Genomic DNA, 21,980 nt, shown 5'->3' on the forward strand with positions numbered 1-21,980 from the left:
GCAATAACATCTCGAACATCAGCCATAACAACATCTTTTTAGATATATCTTCTGAGGCAAGGGAAACAAAAGCAAAAATAAACTATTAGGACTTCATCAAAATAAAAAGCTTCTTCTGCACAATGTAGGAAACAATAAAACTAAAAGACAGCATACTGAATAGGAGAAGATATTTGCAAATGACATATCCAATAACAGGCTAGTATCCAAAATATATTAAGAATTTATACAACTCAACACCCAAAATCTAAATAATCCAATTAAAAATGGGCAGGAGACATGAACAGACATTTCTGCAAAGAAGACATGCAGATAGCCAACAGACGTATGAAAAGATGTTCATTATCACTTACCATTAGGGAAATGCAAATCAAAACAATAAGATGGTCACCTCACACCTATCAAAATGGCTAAAATCAACAACACAAGCAACAACAGATGTTGGCAAGGACATGGAGAAAAAGGAAAGCTCGTGCACTGTTGGTGGGAATGCAAACTGGTGCAGCCACTGTGGAAACAGTATGGAGGAGCCTCAAGAAATTTAAACTAGAACTGCTATATGATCCAGTAATCATAGTAGTGAGTATTTACCCAAAGAAATCCAGAACACTAATTTGAAAGGATATATGCACCCCTATATGCCCCAGTGTCCATCAGCTGATGAATAGATAAAGAACTTGTGGTGTATACATACATTGGAATATTATCCAGCCATAAAACAGAATGAAATCTTGCCATTGTTGTTGTCTATGCAACAACATAGATGCCACTAGAGAATAATACTAGGTGAAATAAGTCAGAGAAAGACAAATACCATATGATTTCACTGATATGTGGAATTTAAGAAAAAAGAGACAAAAAGCCAGACCCTTAACTTATAAAGAACAAACTGATGGTGACCAGAGTGGGGGGAATGGGTGAAATAGGTGAAAAGGATGAAGAAGGGCACCTGTCGTGATGAGCACTGAGTAATGTATGGAATTGTTGAATCACAATATTGTGCACTTGAAACTATATAACACTGTATATTAACTACACAGGAATTAAAAGAAAAAATTTCTGTGAAACAGTAATAATAAACACCATATTTCAGTGATATAAGACAAAAACATAAAATATCCTATTAATTTTTCTATTACCTACATATTAAGATATCTGACATTTTAGATATATTGAGTTAAATGGAAATATATTATGAAAATCAAGTTCATCTTTTTAATTTTTTATAGGGGGCTACAAGAAAATTTAAAATTACACACGTTACTCACATTTGCAGCTTGCATTATACCGCATTTGAGCAGTGCTAGTGCTCTCTTAGTTGGAACGATTGGCCAGCCTACACACTGGGCAGGGCTGGGAATTTTTTTTTTTTTAAGATTTTCTTCATTTATTTGAGAGAGAGAGACAGAGAGCACAAGCAGAGGGAGGGGCAGAACAAGAGGGACAAGCAGACTCCCCGCTGCTCCATCCCAGGACCCCAAGATCATGACCTGAGTCAAAGTCAGACATTTAAGCTGAGTCACCCAGGTGCCCTGGGAATCATTTTAGATTATTCAAATGTTTTAGGACATCAGACTTTTCTTTTCCCCCTTAGGCTTTCAGTGGCAATTAACAAACTCTTTCTAAATATGTAAAGGATACTCAAACTTGAAGTCCAGCTTGCTGATTTGGAGAACTAACCATTCCAACTCTTTACTCTGATCCATTGTGTTCTGACTTAATAGCACAGGTCTGACAGGGCCTTGCTTTGACCCTCTTGACGACTTACAGTCACTGCTCACCAGGCAGCCGCCCTGCCCCATGTGCCTTCCATCTTCCAATGCACCGTCAGAGCACCAGCTGGATAGGCTGTGGTCACCCCTGGTCTGGAAGTCAGACTGGGAGGGGTACAACTCATATCATTCCCACCACCGTCCCCATCACCTCCCCTCCTGTGTTACAGACAGATGAAAGCTGGCTGCAAAGGCCACCTTCATAGGGAAGAAAAAGCAGATAGGAACTGGCCATCAGGACAGGGTGCAGCCTGCAGCCCCTCGAGGAGGAGGATGTGGGTGTTGCTGATGCCCTCTGGACTGAATGCTGGTTGCCTGCCTGTGAGCCCAGAGCACCCAGCTGCTTCAGATCCAACAGAGGTACCCTTTCCAAATGGAAGTTCCTGGCCCTCCAGGGGTTAGAGTCCTTAGGTGTGGACTGCAGCCTATGAATCTGAGGAATTTGATAAGATTGGGCTTGAACAAATGTAAACAGGTTTCTGTATGATAGTATAGCTGGACCTTTAAGAAGGGCCCACTTGCCCAGAGCATGGCCAGAAATTTCCTGTCTGCCCACCCCAGCCTCCACTGATCTGGAAACACCCCAAGAAACTGATGTTTTCTGAACAGCTTCCAGGAAATGCTGTCCTAGAGTCTATGCTTTCCTCTTCTCCTAAGAAGGGACACAACTCTGACTTAGTGAATTTGTGGTGGGGCTCTCTCTCATTCCTTCTCAGCCCCTACAATGAATGTGAGTCATTTCGACTTCATCTAAAGGTCATGGGAATACTGACGTCAGACACCTAACTACAAGGTGCATGGTTTCCTCTTTTCCTAAACTGTTCTTCACTCTCAAACTGGCAAAACCTCAGAGACAGTACATTCTCGAAGGCTCTGTCACTTCCACATTCAATCAGCAAATGTAAAAGCATTGTCAGAAAGAATTAACATCAGATTATAAGCAGATGTGAGAAAGTTTTAAGAAAGCCAAGTTACACATTTTGTGTTTCTCTATCAAAATGATTTCAGATTTCCAAATAGTGTTTAAAATTCAGTATCGCATATTTTTTAAGATCTTATTTTTTTAGAGTGGTTTTTAGGTTCATAGCAAAATCAAAAGGAACGTACAGAGATTTCCCACATACTCCCAGCCCCCATACAGCCTGCCCCCCATCCACATCTCCTACCAGAGTGGTCCATTTGTTACAACTGAGGAGCCTATACCATCTCATCACAATCACCCACAGTCTGTGGTTTATACTGGGGCTCCCTATTGGTGTTGTACATTCCAGTGGTCTGGACAAATGTGTCAGGACAGGGCAGCCCAGGTGGCTCAGCGGTTTAGCGCCACCTTCAGCCCAGGGCATGATCCTGGAGACCCAGGATTGAGTCCCACATTGAGTTCCCTGTATGTAGCCTGCTTCTCCCTCTGCCCTGTGTCTCTGCCTCTCTCTCTGTGTCTCTCATCAATAAATAAATAAAATCTTTAAAAAAAAAATGTGTCAGGACACAACTGTGATACTTGACAGAAAGGGAAGGAGAGGGCTGCTCCCTTCATCGTACGAGCTTATTATGGGGAGGCAGTTTTGGGGCTGCAGGTCAGCAAAGAGCTCCACAGTTCTACTGAACTGAGGATGTGAAGAGCAGAGCTTGTGGAAGCCAAAGCAGCGGGGTTTGTAGAGCAGAGTGCCTACATCAGGGAGCCGCCCAGACAAAAAGCCTCAAACATCTGCACAGGGGTTCCCCTTGAGACTCTGGCTGGCTACTGCTCTACACGTGAGTGAGGAAAAAAACCATCCAAGGCTGAGAAGGAACCATGAGGAACAGAGAACAAATCTCAGAGCTCACATAGAGCTGGGAATTTGTGTTTGTGTTCCCACTAACTGGAGTACAAATAAAATTTTTTTTAAATTTAAAAAAGCAGGAAATATCAAAGAGAATTCTCAGAAGAGTATCAACCTAGTAGCAGGACTAAACTGAACCCACACTAAAACTGGTCTGTACTCCCACTGTAGCAAAGCTGAAACACAAACTTCCAACAGATCTCTACTTTCAAGTAAATTAACTGCAGGAAAAAAAAATTCCAGCACTGTTAAAAGGAATAGACCAAAATCCAGCACTCAAAAATGTAAAATTCATAGTGTCTGACATAAGCCAAGCAAATTATAAGCATGTAAAGAAGCAGGAATATATATGATCTATATCCAGGAGAAAAGTGGATCCTATTGGAAAGGAGCCAGAAATGGCAGGGATGATGGAATTCACAGACAAGGAGGTTAGGACATGATCATAAGTTGGCTGTAAATGTTTAGGAGACAGAAGAAAATACAAACCTGATGAAAGACAAATGGAACATATAAAATGGAACGTGCAGAGATGGAAAATATAATAGCTGAATGAAAAATGAGATGTTTGGGATCCCTGGGTGGCGCAGCGGTTTGGCGCCTGCCTTTGGCCCAGGGCGCGATCCTGGAGTCCCGGGATCGAATCCCACGTCGGGCTCCCGGTGCATGGAGCCTGCTTCTCCCTCTGGCTGTGTCTCTGCCTGTTTCTCTCTCTCTGTATGACTATCATAAATAAATAAAAATTAAAAAAAAAAAAGAAAGAAAGAAAAATGAGATGTTTGGAAGATTTACAGCTGATGAAAACATAGCAAAAGAAACTATCCAAAGTGAGGGGAAAAGCAAAATACTGGAAAAAAGTAGACAGCACATCAGGGACCGGTGGGATAATATCTAGTGATTTAATATATGTAATTAGAGTCCCAGGAGGATGGAGGCGAGGGCAAGGGTCAGGAAAAAATACTTGAAGAAATGCCAGTTTTGCAAGTTTGACAAAAACTATAAACCCATAGGTGCAAGAAACTCAATAAGCCTATGCAGAATATACCTAAAGAAAACTATGTAAAGGTACCCTTCACCCTTCGTGAAACTCAAGGGTAAAGAAGGAGGGGTGAGAGGTGGGAATAGGGGAGGGGTATATGCAAAGGAGCAAAGAAAGAAATGAGCAGATTTCTCATAAGGAGCTATGCAAACTGGAGACAGTGAAGAGATAGCATGAATGTGCTAACAGAAAAGTGCCAAAAAGAAAACGAGAGGTACCAGGGTGGCTCAGTCAGTTGGGCATCTGATTCTTGATTTCAGCTCAGGTCATGGTCTCAGGATCATGGGATCAAGCCCCATGCCAGGCTCCTTGCTCAGTGAGGAGTCTGCTGGAGATTCTCTCTCCCTCGGTCTCTCCCCACCTTGCTCACCATCTCTCAAATAAATAAATCTTTAAAAAATAATAATAAACCCAGAACCCTTTGACTAGCACAAAAAGAAAACTAAATAAAGGCATACCTCACTTTGTGGCATTTCACTCTACTGAGCTTTGCAGATAATTGCATTTTTTTTTTTACAAGTAGAAAGATTGTGGCAACCTGCATCAAGCAAGTTATAGGCCTCGTTTTTTCCAACAGCATTTGCTCACTTCATTTCTCTGTGTCACATTTTGGTAATTCTCACAATATTTCAAATGTAATTGCTAAATGTTTATGTGTTCTGACTGTTCCATTGACTGGCCATTCCTTTGTCCCTCACCCTCTTCATTGGCCACCCTCTTCCCTGAGACACAACAATATTGAAATTAGGCAATGAATAACCCCGACAGTGGCTCCTAAGTGTTCAAGTGAAAAGAAGAGTCACATGTCTCTCACTTGAAATCAAAAGCTGGAAACGATTAAGCTTAGTGAGGAAAGCATGTTAAAAGACAAGATAGACCAAAAGCTAGGCCTCTTGCACCAAATGGTTAGCTCAGTTGTGAATGCAAAGGAAAAGTTCTTGAAGGAAATTAAACTGCTTGTCTCGTGGACACACACATGATAAGAAAGTGAAACAGCCTTCTTACTGATGTGGATAAAGTGTCAGTGGTCTGGATAGGTCAAAGCAGCCCCAACATTCCCTCAAGTAAAAGCCTAATCCAGAGCAAGGCCCGAGCACTCTTCAATTCCATGAAGGCTGAGAGATGTAAGGAAGCTGCAGAATAAAAGTCTGAAGCTATCAGAGGTTGGTTCAGGAGGTTTAAGGAAAGAAATCATCTTCATACATAAAGGTGCAAGCTGCAGGTTCTCCAAAAGATTGAGCTAATGAAAGTGGCTACACTCAGCAACAGATCTTCAATGTAGATGAAACAGCCTTCTGTTGGGAAGAAGATGCCATCCAGAACTTTGACAGCTGGAGAGAAGTCAATGCCTGACTTCAAAGCTTTAAATAGGCCGACTCTCTCGTTAGGAGCTCATGCAGCTGGTGACTTTAAGTTGAAGCCAATGCTCATTTACCATTCTGAGAATCGCAGGGCCCTTCAGAATTGTCCTTAATCTACTCTGTCTGTGTTCTTTCATTGGAACAATAAAGCCTGGATGGCAGCACATCTGTTGACAACATGGTTTACTGAATATTTTAAGCCCACTGCTCAAAAAAACCAGAATCCTTTCAAAATATGGCTGCTTATTGACAATGCACCTGGTCACCCAAGAGTGCTGATGGAGATATACCTGAAATTAATGTTGGTTTTATGCCTGCTAACACAACATCCATTCTGTAGCCTATGGATCAAGGAGGAATTTCAACTTCCAAGTCTTATTATTTGTGAAATATATTTTACAAGGTTCTAGCTGCCATGGATTGTATTCCTCTGATAGATGTGGACAAAGTAAATTGATAACTTTTGGAAAGGATTCACCTTCTAGATGCCATTTAGAACATTTGTGATTCATGGGAAGAAGTCAAAATATCAACTATAGGATATAGTAGGAATAGGAGGAGTTTAGAAGAACTTGATTCCAACCCTTATGGATGACTTTGAGAGGTTCAAGACTTCTGTGGAGAAAGTCACTGCAGATGTGGTACAAAAAGCAAAAGAACTAGAATCAGAAGTGGAGCCAGAAGATGGGACTGATTCACTACAATCTCATGATAAAACTTGAATGGATGAGGAGTTGCTTCTTTTTTTTTTAAGATTTTATTTATTTATTCATGAGAGAGAGAGAGAGAGAGAGAGAGAGGCAGACACAGGCAGAGGGAGAAGCAGGCTCCATGCAGGGAGCCTGACGTGGGACTCGATCACGGGACTCCAGGATCATGCCCTGGGGCGAAGGCAGGCACCAAACCACTGAGCCACCCAGGGATCCCTGTAGTTGTTTTTTATAGATGAGCAAAGAACGTGGTTTCTTCAGATAGAATCTACTTCTGGTGAAGATGCTATGAAATTTTTGAAATGACAAAGGATTGAGAATATTCCAAACATTTAGCTGATAGAGCAGCAGCAGGGTTTGAGAGGATGGACTGCAATTTGGGTCAAATGCTATCAAACAGCATTGCAGCTACAGAGAAATTGTTTGTGAAAGGAAGAGTCAATCGATACAACAAATGTCACTGTTGTCTTATTTTCAAAAACTGCCACTGTCACCCCAGCCTTCAGCAGCCACCACCCTGAACACTCAGCAGCCATCAATGAGACAAGACCCTCTACCAGCAAAAAGATGAAAAGCTTGCTGAAAGCTCAGATGATGGCTATTTTTAAGTGAAGGTATGTACATTGTTTTTTCATATATAATACTAATGCACACTTAATAGATTACAGTGTAAACATTAACTTTCACATGCACTGGGAACCCAAAACATTCATTTGACTTGCTTTATTGCAATATATAGCTTCTTGCAGTGGTCTAGAACCAAACCCACAATATCTCTGAGATATGGCTATAAGCATGTTCTCAGACAACAAAGAGAATCCGTATCCAACAGGCCTAAAATAAAAGTTAAAACCAATGCTCCAGACAGAAGGAAAATGATACCATATAGAAATCCAGATCTACACAAAGAAATGACTGTCTCCATGGATGGTAAATATGTGAGTAGTATTAAAGACATTTTTTTATCACTTAAGAATCTTAAAAAAAATAATTGACTTTTTAAAACAAAAATAAGGAGCAGCCTGGGTGGCTCAGCGGTTTAGCGCTTATCTTCTGCCTAGGGCATGATCCTGGAGTCCCGGGATCGAGTCCCACGTTGGGCTCCCTGCATGGAGCCTGCTTCTCCCTCTGCCTGTGTCTCTGCCTCTTTCTCTCTGGATCTTTCATGAATAAATAAATTAAAACAAAAATAATAATTACTATGGGCTTTTTATGACATATGTAGAACCAAAATGTATGTCAACAATAGCATAAAAATGAAAGGGAGGAACATAACTGCTACATTGTACGTGACATGGCATATTATTTGAAGGTAGACTGTGAGTACAGAGACATACGTAAATCCTAGAGGAGGGGTCAGCAAACTAATGGCCTGCAGGCCAAATCCAGCCCACAACCTGTTTTTGTAAGCATTTACTGGACTAAGGCCACATCATTTAATTTACACATTGTGTATGTCTGCTTTTGTGCTAAGACTGACGAGGTGAGTAGCTACAACAGAGACCATGCTGCCTCCAAAGCCTACAGTATTTACTATTCAACACTTTGCTAAAAATGTGCCAACCCCTACCCAGAGCAGCCAATGAAATAAGTAAAAAAAAAAAAAAAAAAAAAAAAGATAGATTTAAACTCTGTCATACTGATAATTACATTAAATATAAATGATCTAAGTGTCCAAAGTACTGATTAGAATTGTCAGAATAAACAAACCAACAAGATCTAACACACTGTTGTGTCAGAGATCCTGTCCCCAGATCACTTCTGCATTTGAAGATTGGATCTCAGCACACAGTTATACATTTGACTGAGACTGTTACAATGGGACAGTAAAAATACACGCACAGGGACACCTGGGTGGCTCAGTCACTTAAGCATCTGCCTTCAGCTCAGGTCATGATCTCAGGGTCCTGAGATCAAGCCAAGCATTGGGCTCCCTGCTCAGTGGGGAGTCTAATTCTCCCTCTCCCTCTGCTCCTCCTCCTGTTCATGCTCATGCGCACTCGCTCACTCTCTCTCAAATAAAATCTTTTTTAAAAAAAGAATATATATATGGCTGGATCATGAAGGGAAAAGTCACAGCAGAGTCAAGAAAAATCCATATGCAGACTTCTTATGCCATCTCCCTCTCCTGAGGTATCACATAGAGTATGATCCTATATCCAGAGAAAATATTTTAGGAATGAAGGGGAAATCAAGACCTTTTCAGATGAAGGAAAATCATAACAGAATTTGTCACCAACCCTAAAAGATGGGAGGAGGAAAGGGTCCAAGATGGTGACATGGTAAGATCCTGAACTCAGCCCTCTCCAGGGTCATACCAAATCCATACCTATATATAGAACAATTCCTCCTGAAGAAGTGGTGAGGGCTGACTGGATAGAGGGCCTTGGTACAGTGGAAAGGAATAGTACTGAGGGCCCGGGGGCAGATTTGTCTGCCCTGTGGCACAGAAAAAAAAAAACAGTTTAAAAGGGTAGATAGAATGTAAAGGAACCAGCTCTACTCCACCAAATGGTGAGGGAACTGCTGGAAATTTCTTCTAGCATCAGAGGCCTGGGTGAGTGCCACTGTTCATGATCCACCTTTTTTTTTTTTATTAAAGATTTTATTAACTTGAGAGAGTGAGTGGAGGAGACAGAGAGAGAGAATATAAAGCAGACTCTGTGCTGAGTGCAGAGCCCAACATGAGGCTTCATCCCATGACCACAAGACCATGACCTGAGCCAAAACCAAGAGTTGGACGCTCAACTGACTGAGCCACCCAGTGCCCATCTCCTCCACTGTGACAGCACAGATGACAGCAAGGTCTGGGGACCCTAGATGGCCAGCTGCCTTAGTGAGCTCCAGGCCTCCAATCACACAGGTCTAGTCCTCACATCAAGGCAGCTCCTGTAAGGCACACACCACGACACCCCTGGACAGCATCTACTGAAGCTACTAGTAGTCAGCTCACCAAGGCAACATGAGCACAAAGCATCCCAGAACACCCCAGGCTTGTACCTCTTTCAACTCTAGATGACTCACCAGGGCGTCCCCTGGGTGCTGCACCCCAGGGCCTCCTAGCCTGCACCTAACCTCAGCTCTAGCCACCTCGCAGGGAGGGCCAAGCTTGGAGCACCCTGACCCACTATAGCTCCAGTCAGCCAGTCAAAACCACTAAGCACATGCAGTCTACACAGGGGACATCCCTACACAATATTCTTCCCTTAAGTTTAGGAGAAGTAGCTGTTCCAACTAATTCACAGACTCAAACACAGACAGTAATGAGGAGACAGAGGAATATGCTCCAAATAAGAGAAAACAAAACCAAACAGGGGCGGGGTGGGGGGGTGGTTGGGGGCACCGATAATGGAACTAAATGAAATGGAGATAAAGCAATCTACCTGATAAAGAGTACAAAGTAATTATCACAGAGATGCTGATCAGACTTGATAGAGGAGTGGACAGACTCAGTGAGAACTTCAACAAAGGGATGGAATTTATTAAAAAGAAACAATCAGGGGCACCTGGGTGGCTCAGTGGTTGAGCATCTGCCTTCAGCTTAGGTTGTTATCCCAGGGTCCTGGGATTGAGTCCTGCATTGGGCTCCCTGCAGGGAGCCTGCTTCTCCCTCTGCCTCTCTCTGTGTGTCTCTCATGAATGAATAAATAAATAAAATCTTTAAAAAAGAAAGAAAGAAAAACAGAGTTGAAGAACACAATAACCGAAATGAAAAATACACTACAGGGAATCAACATTAAGTTAGAGGATGTCAAAGCAGAACCACAAGCTGGAAGACAGAGTAATGGAAAGTACTAAAGCTGAAGAAAAAAAGAAGAAAAAAGAATTTTTAAAATAAGGGTGCGTTAAGCGATCTTTAGCACAATATCAAGCATACAAACATTTACAATATAAGGGTCCCAGAAGAAGGAGAGAGAGAGAGACAGAAATTTTATTTGAAGAAATAATAGTTGAAAACTCTCCTAACCTTAGGAAGAAAAAAGGCATCCAGGTCCAGGAATCACAAAATGTCTCTAACAAGATGAATTCAGAGTGGTCCACACCAAGATACATAATAATTAAAATGTCACAGATTAAAAATAAAGAGAGCATCTTAGAAGTGCCAAAGGAGAACAACTACTTATATACAAAGGAAACCCCATGAGGCTATCAGCTGAGTTTCTGACATAAATTTTACATGCCAGAGGGCACCTGGGTAGCTCAGTCTGTTAAGCATCCAACCTTTGATTTCAGCTCAAGTTATGATCACATGGTCATGAGATGGAGCCCCACATCCAGCTACCCTGTGTGGAAGGAAGGGAGTGGAAGAAGAGAAGGCAGGGAGGGAAGGAGGGAGGAAAATTTTGCAAGCCAGAAGGGACTGGCATGATATATTCAAAGTGCTGAAAGGAAAAAACCTACAACCAAGGATGCTCTACCTGGTAAGGTTTATCACTCGGAATTTAAAAACCAATAAAGAGCTTCTCAGACAAAAGGTAAAGGAGTTCATCACCACTATACCACCCATACAAGAAATGGTAAAGAGACTTAAGCAGAAAAGGCTACAATTAGAAATAAAAGTTATTATTTAAATTTCATGAGTAGAAGCAAACATAAAGGTAATAGATCAATCATTTATAAAGCTAGTATGGCATTACCCTAATACCAAAACCTAGACAGGCACTACAAAAAAAAAAAAAAAGGTCAACATCTCTGATGAACATAGATAAATTTAAAAATCCTCAGCAAAATATTAGCAAACCAATCCAACAATACATTATATACATCACCCACTTCAATCAAGTGAGATTCATTCCAGGGATGCAAGAGTGGTTCAATATTCACAAAACAATCAATGTGATTAACCATAATAAAAAAAAAAAAAAAGGATTAGGGCACCTGGGTGGCTCAATTGGTTAAGGATCTGCCTTCAACTCAGGTCATGTCAGGGTCCTGGGAACAAGCCCTGCTCAATGAGGAGTCTGCTTCATCCTCTGACTCTCCCGCTGCCCCTCCATTCGCATTCTCTCTCTCACTCTCTCAAAATCTTTTTTTAAAAATCAATCAATTGAATTCACAATATGAATGTACATAAGAAAAAAATAGGATTATCTTCATAAATGAAAAAAAATCAACAAAATTTAATACCAAACCTTGACTTAAAATATCAGAAAAAATAAGAAAAGGAACTTAACTAAATAAATGACATCAAAGAAAAACTGACCACATTTAATGATGAAAGACAATTTTTTTCCTCTAAGTTTGAAACAAGAAGAATGTCCACCCTTATCACCCTCATTTATCATTGTAAAGAAGTTCCTAGAGAGTATAAGGCAAGAAATAGTTACACAGACAGGATCTCATAAAAAAGAGGCTTTGAATTCATTTTTTCCCCTTTGCACTAAATTTTGATAGTTGTTTTATTAAATAATCAGCTATTTTTAGGGAAACTTTATTTAAACCTAAGTTATAAACTGCACATAATAATGAATAGCTGGGGCTGTTTGCCTTTTTTAAAAAATATTACAGCATTTATATCTGAAAATAGCCCAGCCACTCGACTCCATGGTATAGGAAGTATATATGCAACAGCAACAGTCTCTGTGAATTTCATAAAGAAGTTATTCATCTATTTCCTATAAATCAGATCAGGGGTCAGAAGGTTAGTTTCTAGTTGTCACTTAGGACCCGAAGTAAGTTCCTCTTTAAGAGAGGTACTTTTTTTTTTTTTTTAAAACAGTTCCAAGAGTTAGGAGAAAGATTTGGGCCTAGCACTACACAATGCAGTCTCCCATCCCACAAGCAAGGTGACTCCAGGCCCCACTGAGGTCTCTCCATTTTAGCAGTCTGCACTTCAGGCAAGCCGAGCAGCCTCAGTCCACATAGGCAGCTATAATTGAACACCAGACTGGGTGGCTTAAAAACAATACAAATTTACTTCTCACAGTTCCAGAGGCATCGGCAGATCTGGTGTCTGGTGAGGGCCCACTTCCTGGTTCACTGCCAGCCATCATCTTACTGGGCCCCCACAAGACAAAAGAGGTGAGGGGGCTCTCTGGGGTCTCCTTTATAGCAAGAGCACTGATCCCATTCGTGAAGTCCCCACCTCACGACCCAATCACCTCCTAATACCATCACACTGTGGGTCAGGATTCCAACATACATATTTGGGTGCATGGGGAAGGGATATATTCAGTCCATACCATGAGGCTTGTCGAGTATTCTAACCCCTGTACAGAACCCACTGTACTAGAAATGGGGTCTTAAAGAAATTGCTAGAGATCCTTGTCACAATTGAAGTTACAAAATCAAATTTAACAATGGTTTTCAACGTAACCCTTCTTTACAAAGTTCATCCAGTAGTTGGAAAAGGACTCCTTCAAGGTGACCCTGTATCCAATACCTCGATTCTGGAGGAAATCCGTGACTTGGGGGAACACAGATCTCCCAGGCTTGGGCCTCTTGTGCTTCTGAGCTGTGCACAGAAGCCTGCAGGGCTGCTGCAAAGGCTGGAGGAGAACCCATGCTTTAGGGTTGGTGGAAGCAGCAGGGAACCCACAGGTGGTCTGGGGTCCACAGTGGACGTTGACTCCTATCAGTAGACAGGTGTAGACTCTGACTGCATGGAGCAGGGAAAGTTTTAAAGTCTGCAAGTCAAGTATTAGGGACAGTCACTGTGTCAGCACCACTCCTGGAGTTGTCATCTGTCTGCCTGTGTGCCATGAGCCAGAGGTCCCTAAAGCCAGTTGTTTCCAGGGACATCCTGCCCCCTCACTCTTTGCCCTCTTGCTCTTTGTCTACAGGGGGAGCTGACCATGACCAGTGACATGGAGACCTTACAGAACGCCCTATACCTAGACACAGTGCCAGAGTCCTGGACCAGGCGAGCCTACCCTTCAACAGCAGGCCTGGGAACCTGGTTTTTGGACCTCCTCAACCGAATCAAAGAGTTGGAAGCTTGGATAGGAGACTTTGCAATGCCCTCCACGGTGTGGCTGACAGGCTTCTTCAACCCCCAGTCCTTCCTGACCGCCATCATGCAGTCCACGGCCCGTAAGAACGAGTGGCCCCTGGACAAGATGGCCCTGCAATGTGATGTGACCAAGAAGAACAGGGAGGACTTCAAGAGCCCTCCTCGGGAAGGGGCCTACATCCATGGCCTCTTCATGGAAGGCGCTCGCTGGGACGTACAGGTAAATCTTGGGGTGAGTGAGCCTCAGGGCACCCTCTGTGGGCTGATTAAATTACATGTTGCCTCCACTGAGTCTGATCACAAAAAGGGATGTCCCGGGATCTTCTGACCTAGGTGTCCTTCCCTTGAGGCCATCAAGCCACTTTCATGCAGCCAGGGATGGCGCATCTAGTACAGACTTCACAGAGTGGGTAGAGTACAGTGATTAAAGGCAAGGGCTCGAGAACTGAACAGCTGGATCTAGATCCCAGCATCTCCATCTACTGCCGCTATGACCTTGGAACATGGTTCTTTCTACCTCTCCAAATCTGTTTCTTTGAGTGCTAAATGGGAAAATATATAGGCTGCAAAAAATTAAATTAGTTACTATATGGGACACTAGGAATAGTGCCTGGCACATAGAGAGTGCTCCAAAGGTGTTGGAGTTGGCTATCCCTGCTACTGGCTGACCGGGGGATATCATTTCACCCCCCGCGGCCACTTTCCTCATTCATGAGCTCTAGGAAGGCCAGCATCCCTTCTGCCTTTTACATTGCCCCTGTCTGCAAAGGGAGTCCAGTAGATGCTATTTTACAGGGCATTCTGAAAGGATTCCTCAGTGAAGCCTGATAAAAATTTGAGTCACCATAAGATTAGCTGGGATAAATGACATGCGCAAGGATGGATAACTCTAGAACAAGTTTATGTTTGTTATACACACGACCTGGAAGAGGTGCTTAATCAAATACCCTGCTTGGTAAGTGACACTTAATTGTTCCTAGCAGTCAGTATCGAATTAATGGGGGAAAACTGTTAGAAGATCTATAATATCATAGAAGGTCATATAAATACACATAGAGCTGTATTAAACAATGACTCCCAAAATTCTACCAGAACCTCAGAATGTGACCCTACCTAGAAATAGGGTCTTTGCAGATATAAGAAGTTAAGATGAGGTTATACTCTACTATACACTTAGGGTAGAGCAGGCCCTAAATCCAAGGACTGGAATCCTTATAAGGCCGTATTGGAAGCACAGAAGCAAATGTCCTGTGAGGACAGAGGCAGAAATTGGAGTGATACATCTATAAGCCAAGGAACGCCAAGGATGGCCAGCAGCCACCAGAAGCTAAGAGAGGGCCATAGGATAGTTTCTGCCTCAGAGCCTCCAGAAGGAGCAGACCCTATGTACACCTTGATTTAAGACTCAGGCCTTCAGCAGTGTGAAAAAATACATTTCTGTTGTTTAAAGCAACCAAATTCATAGTAACTTGTTACAGCAGCCCTATGAAACCAACTGAGGGCCAAAAGAGAAGACAGTAAAGCAAGACAGTGTTTAAACAGCGTGAACCTTGAGAAGGAAGCTACCTTCCCCCTCTATGCTAACATTTGTCCAAGATTCCATCAGTGGGGATCACACACGGATTATATTAGGTATAGGGGTGGCCTTGGGTGGCCAGAACTAGAATACAAAAAAAAAAAATGGAGCAATTAGGGAAGAAGTTCAAAAGAGCACTGGCACTGTGGGAGAAAGGGGAAAGGACACCGATTCTAATCATCTAATTATCCAATATTTTATTACCTTGTTTTTTCATAATAACTTCCCAAAAAGCAATACTCACCTACCAAGAACTGTTGTTCTGTTTCTACTCCTAGAAAGACATCAGCAAAGGTAAGAGTAAGAATGTCCAAAAATCTCCTCCATAAAATCATAACACTGGCCCAAAATTGTCAGAACCCACTTTTTTACAGAACTCTAGAGATCAACCAAAGGCTTTTAGCAATCCAGAGAGTGTTTTGTGAAGAAAAACATCCAACTCTCACTAAGAAGAAACACTTGGCAGACTTTTTTTTTTAAAGAAAAAAAAAATTTTTTTTTTTTTTTTTTTGACAGAGAGAAAGAGCATGAGCAGGGCGAGGGGCAGGCAAAGGGAGATGGAGAAGCAGACTCCCACTAGGCAGAGAGCCCAATGTGAGGCTCAATCCCAGGACCCCAGGACCATGACCTGAGCTGAAGACAGATACTTAACCAACTGATCCACCCAGGCACCCTACTGGGAAGCCTTTTAACTTGCTCTGTTTCTGTTCTTTCCCTACCAACTCTGTGGTGGCCTTGAGAACATGCCACAGTCGTAGTGCAAACAGCAGCCTCCCAGCCATTTGAGGCAAAATGGAGTTGGAGTTCTTTCAAAGCTCCATTCCCAGAAAACTGTCATTATTTTCCCCTACCTGTTGGTTTCATGGAAAACCCCCATTTATAAGTCTGTCTCTTATTTGACCTGAGTTAGAGCTCACGCAAGGGAACAGCCTTTCCCCTCCAAGGGCCATTTACTGTTTTCTGTCTAAAAACAGTCAGACAACCGTTTAATCTTGCAGATAACAGTGCAAATAACAGGCTAACCAAAAAGCTTAAAAAGAGAAGCTGGAGTATGAGATGACCTCCAACATGGCCCTGGAAACCTAGAAGGCCACACCCATATACCGGGCTGTGCACAGGCTCAAGAAAGACCTGAGAAGGCTATAAGCTCACCTCTGGCTGACCTGGAGGCTCTTTACAAGCAGGAAGTTAAGGCTAAGCCAGAATGTTAAACTGCCCTGCTGAGCACTGAAGGCATGCCCAACTCATACGCAGAGCCCCTGAGCAAAAACTGCGAGACTTACTGGATGCAGGTGTTTAAGAAAATCTCTGTCCTGTTACTTGCTAACCACTCAGCTAACTGGGCAGGCCACTTCAGTAGTCATATGTGACAAAGACAGAATTTACAGAATCAGTTCAGAAAAGAAGTTACTAAATAAACAACAACAACAACAAACCCTATGGAGGGAGATCTGATGGCCAGAGTTCCACATTATATTATTTAAAATGTTGACGTTTTCAACAAAAAATCATGAGACATTCAAAGAAACCAAAGTGGGGCGGGGGGAGCAGTCAAAAGAAATGGTTCCTGGGCAGCCCAGGTGGCTCAACAAGTTTAGCGCTGCCTTCAGCCCAGGGCATGATCCTAGAGACCTAGGATTGAGTCCCGTGTCAGGCTCCCTGCATGGAGCCTGCTTCTCCCTCTGCCTGTGTCTCTGCCTCTCTCTCTCTCTCTCTCTCATGAATAAATAAAATCTTTAAAAAAAAATGGTTCCTGAAGTTCAGAAGTGGGACATACTACACAAACCTTTTAATCAGCCATTTTAAATATGTTCAGAGAACCAAAGCAAAGTATGTGAACAATGTCTCACTGACTAGAGAATATTAATAATGGGAAGAAAATACATTTTAAAAAACCAAATAGTAATTCTGGAGTTGAAAAGTATTAATACCTTAAAAGAAAATTCAGTAGGGAAATTCAACAGAAGATTTGAGCAGGCAAGAATCACCAAACTTGGAAATACATCAATTGAGATGATACAATCTGACAAGCAGGAAGATAAAAAGAATGAAGACAAATGAACAGTTTAGAAACCTGAGAAAAATCAAGAAAGCCAACATCCCCATAGTGGAAGTCCCAAAAGGAGGAGAGAGAGAAAGAGCTAGAAAGACTATTTGAAGCAGTAATGGCCACTTTCCAGATTTGATTTAAAAAAAAATTAATCTGGCAAGATGGCGGCAGAGTAGGGTCTCCAGGTCACCTGTCCTCAGCAAATTACCTAGAAAACCATCCAATCATCCTGAAAACCTACGAATTCGGCCTGAGATTTAAAGAGAGACCAGCTGGAACGCTACAGTGAGAAGAGTTCGCGCTTCTATCAAGGTAGGAAGACGGGGAAAAAGAAATAAAGACACAAAAGGCCTCCAAGGGGGAGGGGCCCCGCGAGGAGCCGGGCTGAGGCCGGGGCGAGTGTCCCCAGGACAGGAGAGCCCCGTCCCGGAGGAGCAGGAGCTGCACCGACCTTCCCCGCGGAAAGGGGCTCCCCGGGAATTGGAGCAGGATCCCCAGAAAGGCGGGGATGCCCTCGGGCTCCCTGGGACAGTAACAGAGGAACTGCGCCCCGGAGAGTGCGCCGAGCTCCCTAAGGGCTGCAGCGCTCGGCGGGGCCCGGAGCAGCTCGGAGGGGCTCGGGCGGCGGCTCCGCGGAGGGGGCTGCGGGGCTCCGGGAGCAGCTCAGCGGCGGCGGCTCGGGCGGAGGAAGAAGCTCCGCGCGGAGGGGGCTGCGCGGCTCCGGGAACAGCTCGGAGGGGCTCGGGCGGCGGCTCCGCGGAGGGGGCTGCGCGGCTCCGGGAACAGCTCAGCGGCGGCGGCTCGCGCAGAGGAAGAAGCTCCGCGCGGAGGGGGCTGCGCGGCTCCGGGAACAGCTCGGAGAGGCTCGGGCGGCGGCTCCGCGGAGGGGGCTGCGCGGCTCCGGGAACAGCTCGGAGAGGCTCGGGCGGCGGCTCCGCGGAGGGGGCTGCACCGCCGGGAGCGCGAATCCAACAGCGCAGGCCCCGGAGCACAGAGCGCCGGGACACAGCCCAGGATCCGGCCTCCCCCGGGACAGGCAGAGGCCGGGAGGGCCCAGGACAGCAAGGACGCTCCTGCCTGGAACTGAGCAGATCAGCGGCCCCGCCCCGGAGCCCAAAGGCCCTGCAGACGGAGAGCCCCGGAGCTACTGCGGGGGCTGACTCCAGGGTCCCAGAGCTGCCCCCGCCACTGTGGCTTCCTCCCGGAGCCTCACGGGGTGAACAACCCCCACCGAGCCCTGCACCAGGCAGGGGCAGAGCAGCTCCCCCAAGTGCTCACACCTGAGAATCAGCACAGCAGGCCCCTCCCCCAGAAGACCAGCGAGACGGACCAGTTCCAAGGGAAGTCAAGGGACTTAAACTACACAGAATCGGAAGATACTCCCCCGTGGTTTTTTTTGTTTTTTGTTTTTTTGTTTTTGTTTTTGTTTTTTTGTTTGTTTGTTTTGTTTTGTGCTTTTTTTTCTCTCTTCTTGATTTCTGATTGCTTCCCCCACCCCCCCTTTTTTCTTTTTTCTCCTTTCTTTCTTTTTCTTTCTTTTTCTTCTCTTTTTCCCCTATTTTTTTCTTCTTTCTCTTTTTTCTTTTTCTCTTTTCTTTCCTTCTCTCTCTTTTTCTCCTTTTCCCAATACAACTTGTTTTTGGCCACTCTGCACTGAGCAAAATGACTAGAAGGAAAACCCCTCAAAAAAAAGAATCAGAAACAGCCCACTCTCCCACAGAGTTACAAAATATGGATTACAATTCAATGTCAGAAAGCCAATTCAGAAGCACTATTTTACAGCTACTGGTGGCTCTAGAAAAAACCATAAAGGACTCAAGAGACTTCATGACTGCAGAATTTAGATCTAATCAGGCAGAAATTAAAAATCAATTAAATGAGATGCAATCCAAGCTAGAAGTCCTAACGACGAGGCTTGACGAGGTGGAAGAACGAGTGAGTGACATAGAAGACAAGTTGATGGCAAAGAGGGAAACTGAGGAAAAAAGAGACAGGCAATTAAAAGACCATGAGGATAGATTAAGGGAAATAAATGATAGCCTGAGGAAGAAAAACCTACGTTTAATTGGGATTCCCGAGGGCGCGGAAAGGGACAGAGGGCCAGAATATGTATTTGAACAAATCCTAGCTGAAAACTTTCCTAATCTGGGAAGGGAAACAGGCATTCAGATCCAGGAAATAGAGAGATCCCCCCCTAAAATCAACAAAAACCGTTCAACACCTCGACATTTAATAGTGAAGCTTGCAAATTCCAAAGATAAGGAGAAGATCCTTAAAGCAGCAAGAGAAAAAAAGTCCCTGACTTTTATGGGGAGGAATATTAGGGTAACAGCAGACCTCTCCACAGAGACCTGGCAGGCCAGAAAGGGCTGGCAGGATATATTCAGGGTCCTAAATGAAAAGAACATGCAACCAAGAATACTTTACCCCGCAAGGCTTTCATTCAAAATGGAAGGAGAGATAAAGAGCTTCCAAGACAGGCAGGAACTGAAAGAATATGTAACCTCCAAACCAGCTCTGCAAGAAATTTTAAGGGGGACTCTTAAAATTCCCCTTTAAGAAGAAGTTCAGTGGAACAATCCACAAAAACAAGGACTGAATAGATATGATGACACTAAACTCATATCTATCAATAGTAACTCTGAACGTGAACGGGCTTAATGACCCCATCAAAAGGCGCAGGGTTTCAGACTGGATAAAAAAGCAGGACCCATCTATTTGCTGTCTACAAGAGACTCATTTTAGACAGAAGGACACCTACAACCTGAAAATAAAAGGTTGGAGAACCATTTACCATTCAAATGGTCCTCAAAAGAAAGCAGGGGTTGCCATCCTTATATCAGATAAATTAAAATTTACCCCGAAGACTATAGTGAGAGATGAAGAGGGACACTATCTCATACTCAAAGGATCTATCCAACAAGAGGACTTAACACTCCTCAATATATATGCCCCGAATGTGGGAGCTGCCAAATATTTAAACCAATTAATAACCAAACTCAAGAAATACCTTGATAATAATACACTTATACTTGGTGACTTCAATCTAGCTCTTTCTACCCTGGATAGGTCTTCTAAGCACAACATCTCCAAAGAAACGAGAGCTTTAAATGATACACTGGACCAGATGGATTTCACAGATATCTACAGAACTTTACATCCAAACTCAACTGAATACACATTCTTCTCAAGTGCACATGGAACTTTCTCCAGAATAGACCACATACTGGGTCACAAATCGGGTCTGAACCGATACCAAAAGATCGGGATAGTCCCCTGTATATTCTCAGACCATAATGCCTTGAAATTAGAACTTAATCACAACAAGAAATATGGAAGGACCACAAACACGTGGAGGTTAAGGACCATCCTGCTAAAAGATGAAAAGGTCAACCAGGAAATTAAGGAAGAATTAAAAAGATTCATGGAAACTAATGAGAATGAAGATACAACCGTTCAAAATCTTTGGGATGCAGCAAAAGCAGTCCTGAGGGGGAAATACATCGCAATACAAGCATACATTCAAAAACTGGAAAGATCTCAAATTCAAAAGCTCACCTTACACATAAAGGAACTAGAGAAAAAGCAACAAATAGACCCCACCCCCAGCAGAAGAAGAGAGTTAATTAAAATTCGAGCAGAACTCAATGATATCGAGACCAAAAGAACTGTGGAACAGATCAACAGAACCAGGAGTTGGTTCTTTGAAAGAATTAATAAGATAGATAAACCATTAGCCAACCTTATTAAAAAGAAGAGAGAGAAGACTCAAATTAATAAAATCATGAATGAGAAAGGGGACATCACTACCAACACCAAGGAAATACAAACGATTTTAAAAACATATTATGAACAGCTGTACGCCAATAAATTAGGAAATCTAGAAGAAATGGACGCATTCCTGGAAAGCCACAAACTACCAAAACTGGAGCAGGAAGAAATAGAAAACCTGAACAGGCCAATAACCAGGGAGGAAATTGAAGCAGTCATCAAAAACCTCCCAAGACACAAGAGTCCAGGGCCAGATGGCTTCCCAGGGGAATTCTATCAAACGTTTAAAGAAGAAATCATACCTATTCTACTAAAGCTGTTTGGAAAGATAGAAAGAGATGGAGTACTTCCAAATTCGTTCTATGAGGCCAGCATCACCTTAATTCCGAAACCAGACAAAGACCCCACCAAAAAGGAGAATTACAGACCAATATCCCTGATGAACATGGATGCAAAAATTCTCAACAAGATACTAGCCAATAGGATCCAACAACACATTAAGAAAATTATTCACCATGACCAAGTAGGATTTATCCCCGGGACACAAGGCTGGTTCAACACTCGTAAAACCATCAATGTGATTCATCATATCAGCAAGAGAAAAACAAGAACCATATGATACTCTCATTAGATGCAGAGAAAGCATTTGACAAAATACAGCATCCATTCCTGATCAAAACCCTTCAGAGTGTTGGGATAGAGGGAACTTTCCTCGACATCTTAAAAGCCATCTACGAAAAGCCCACAGCAAATATCATTCTCAATGGGGAAGCACTGGGAGCCTTTCCCCTAAGATCAAGAACAAGACAGGGATGTCCACTCTCACCACTGCTGTTCAACATAGTTCTGGAAGTCCTCGCCTCAGCAATCAGACAACAAAAAGACATTAAAGGCATTCAAATTGGCAAAGAAGAAGTCAAACTCTC

The 21,980-nt window shown here is 43.2% G+C and overlaps 1 protein-coding gene across 1 annotated transcript in view; it reads left to right on the forward strand.

Moving 5' to 3' along the window:
- The window catches only part of DNAH9 (dynein axonemal heavy chain 9), a 335,073-nt gene that overhangs the window by 307,214 nt on the left and 5,879 nt on the right, over nucleotides 1-21,980 (forward strand). Inside the window, exon 68 of the mRNA XM_041771484.1 lies at nucleotides 13,488-13,877. Coding sequence (XP_041627418.1) covers nucleotides 13,488-13,877 — 390 coding nt within the window. The remainder of the gene's footprint in view (nucleotides 1-13,487; nucleotides 13,878-21,980) is intronic.

The sequence above is a fragment of the Vulpes lagopus genome, chromosome 10 (assembly GCF_018345385.1).
Source record: "Vulpes lagopus strain Blue_001 chromosome 10, ASM1834538v1, whole genome shotgun sequence".
NCBI classification, from domain to species: domain Eukaryota; kingdom Metazoa; phylum Chordata; class Mammalia; order Carnivora; family Canidae; genus Vulpes; species Vulpes lagopus.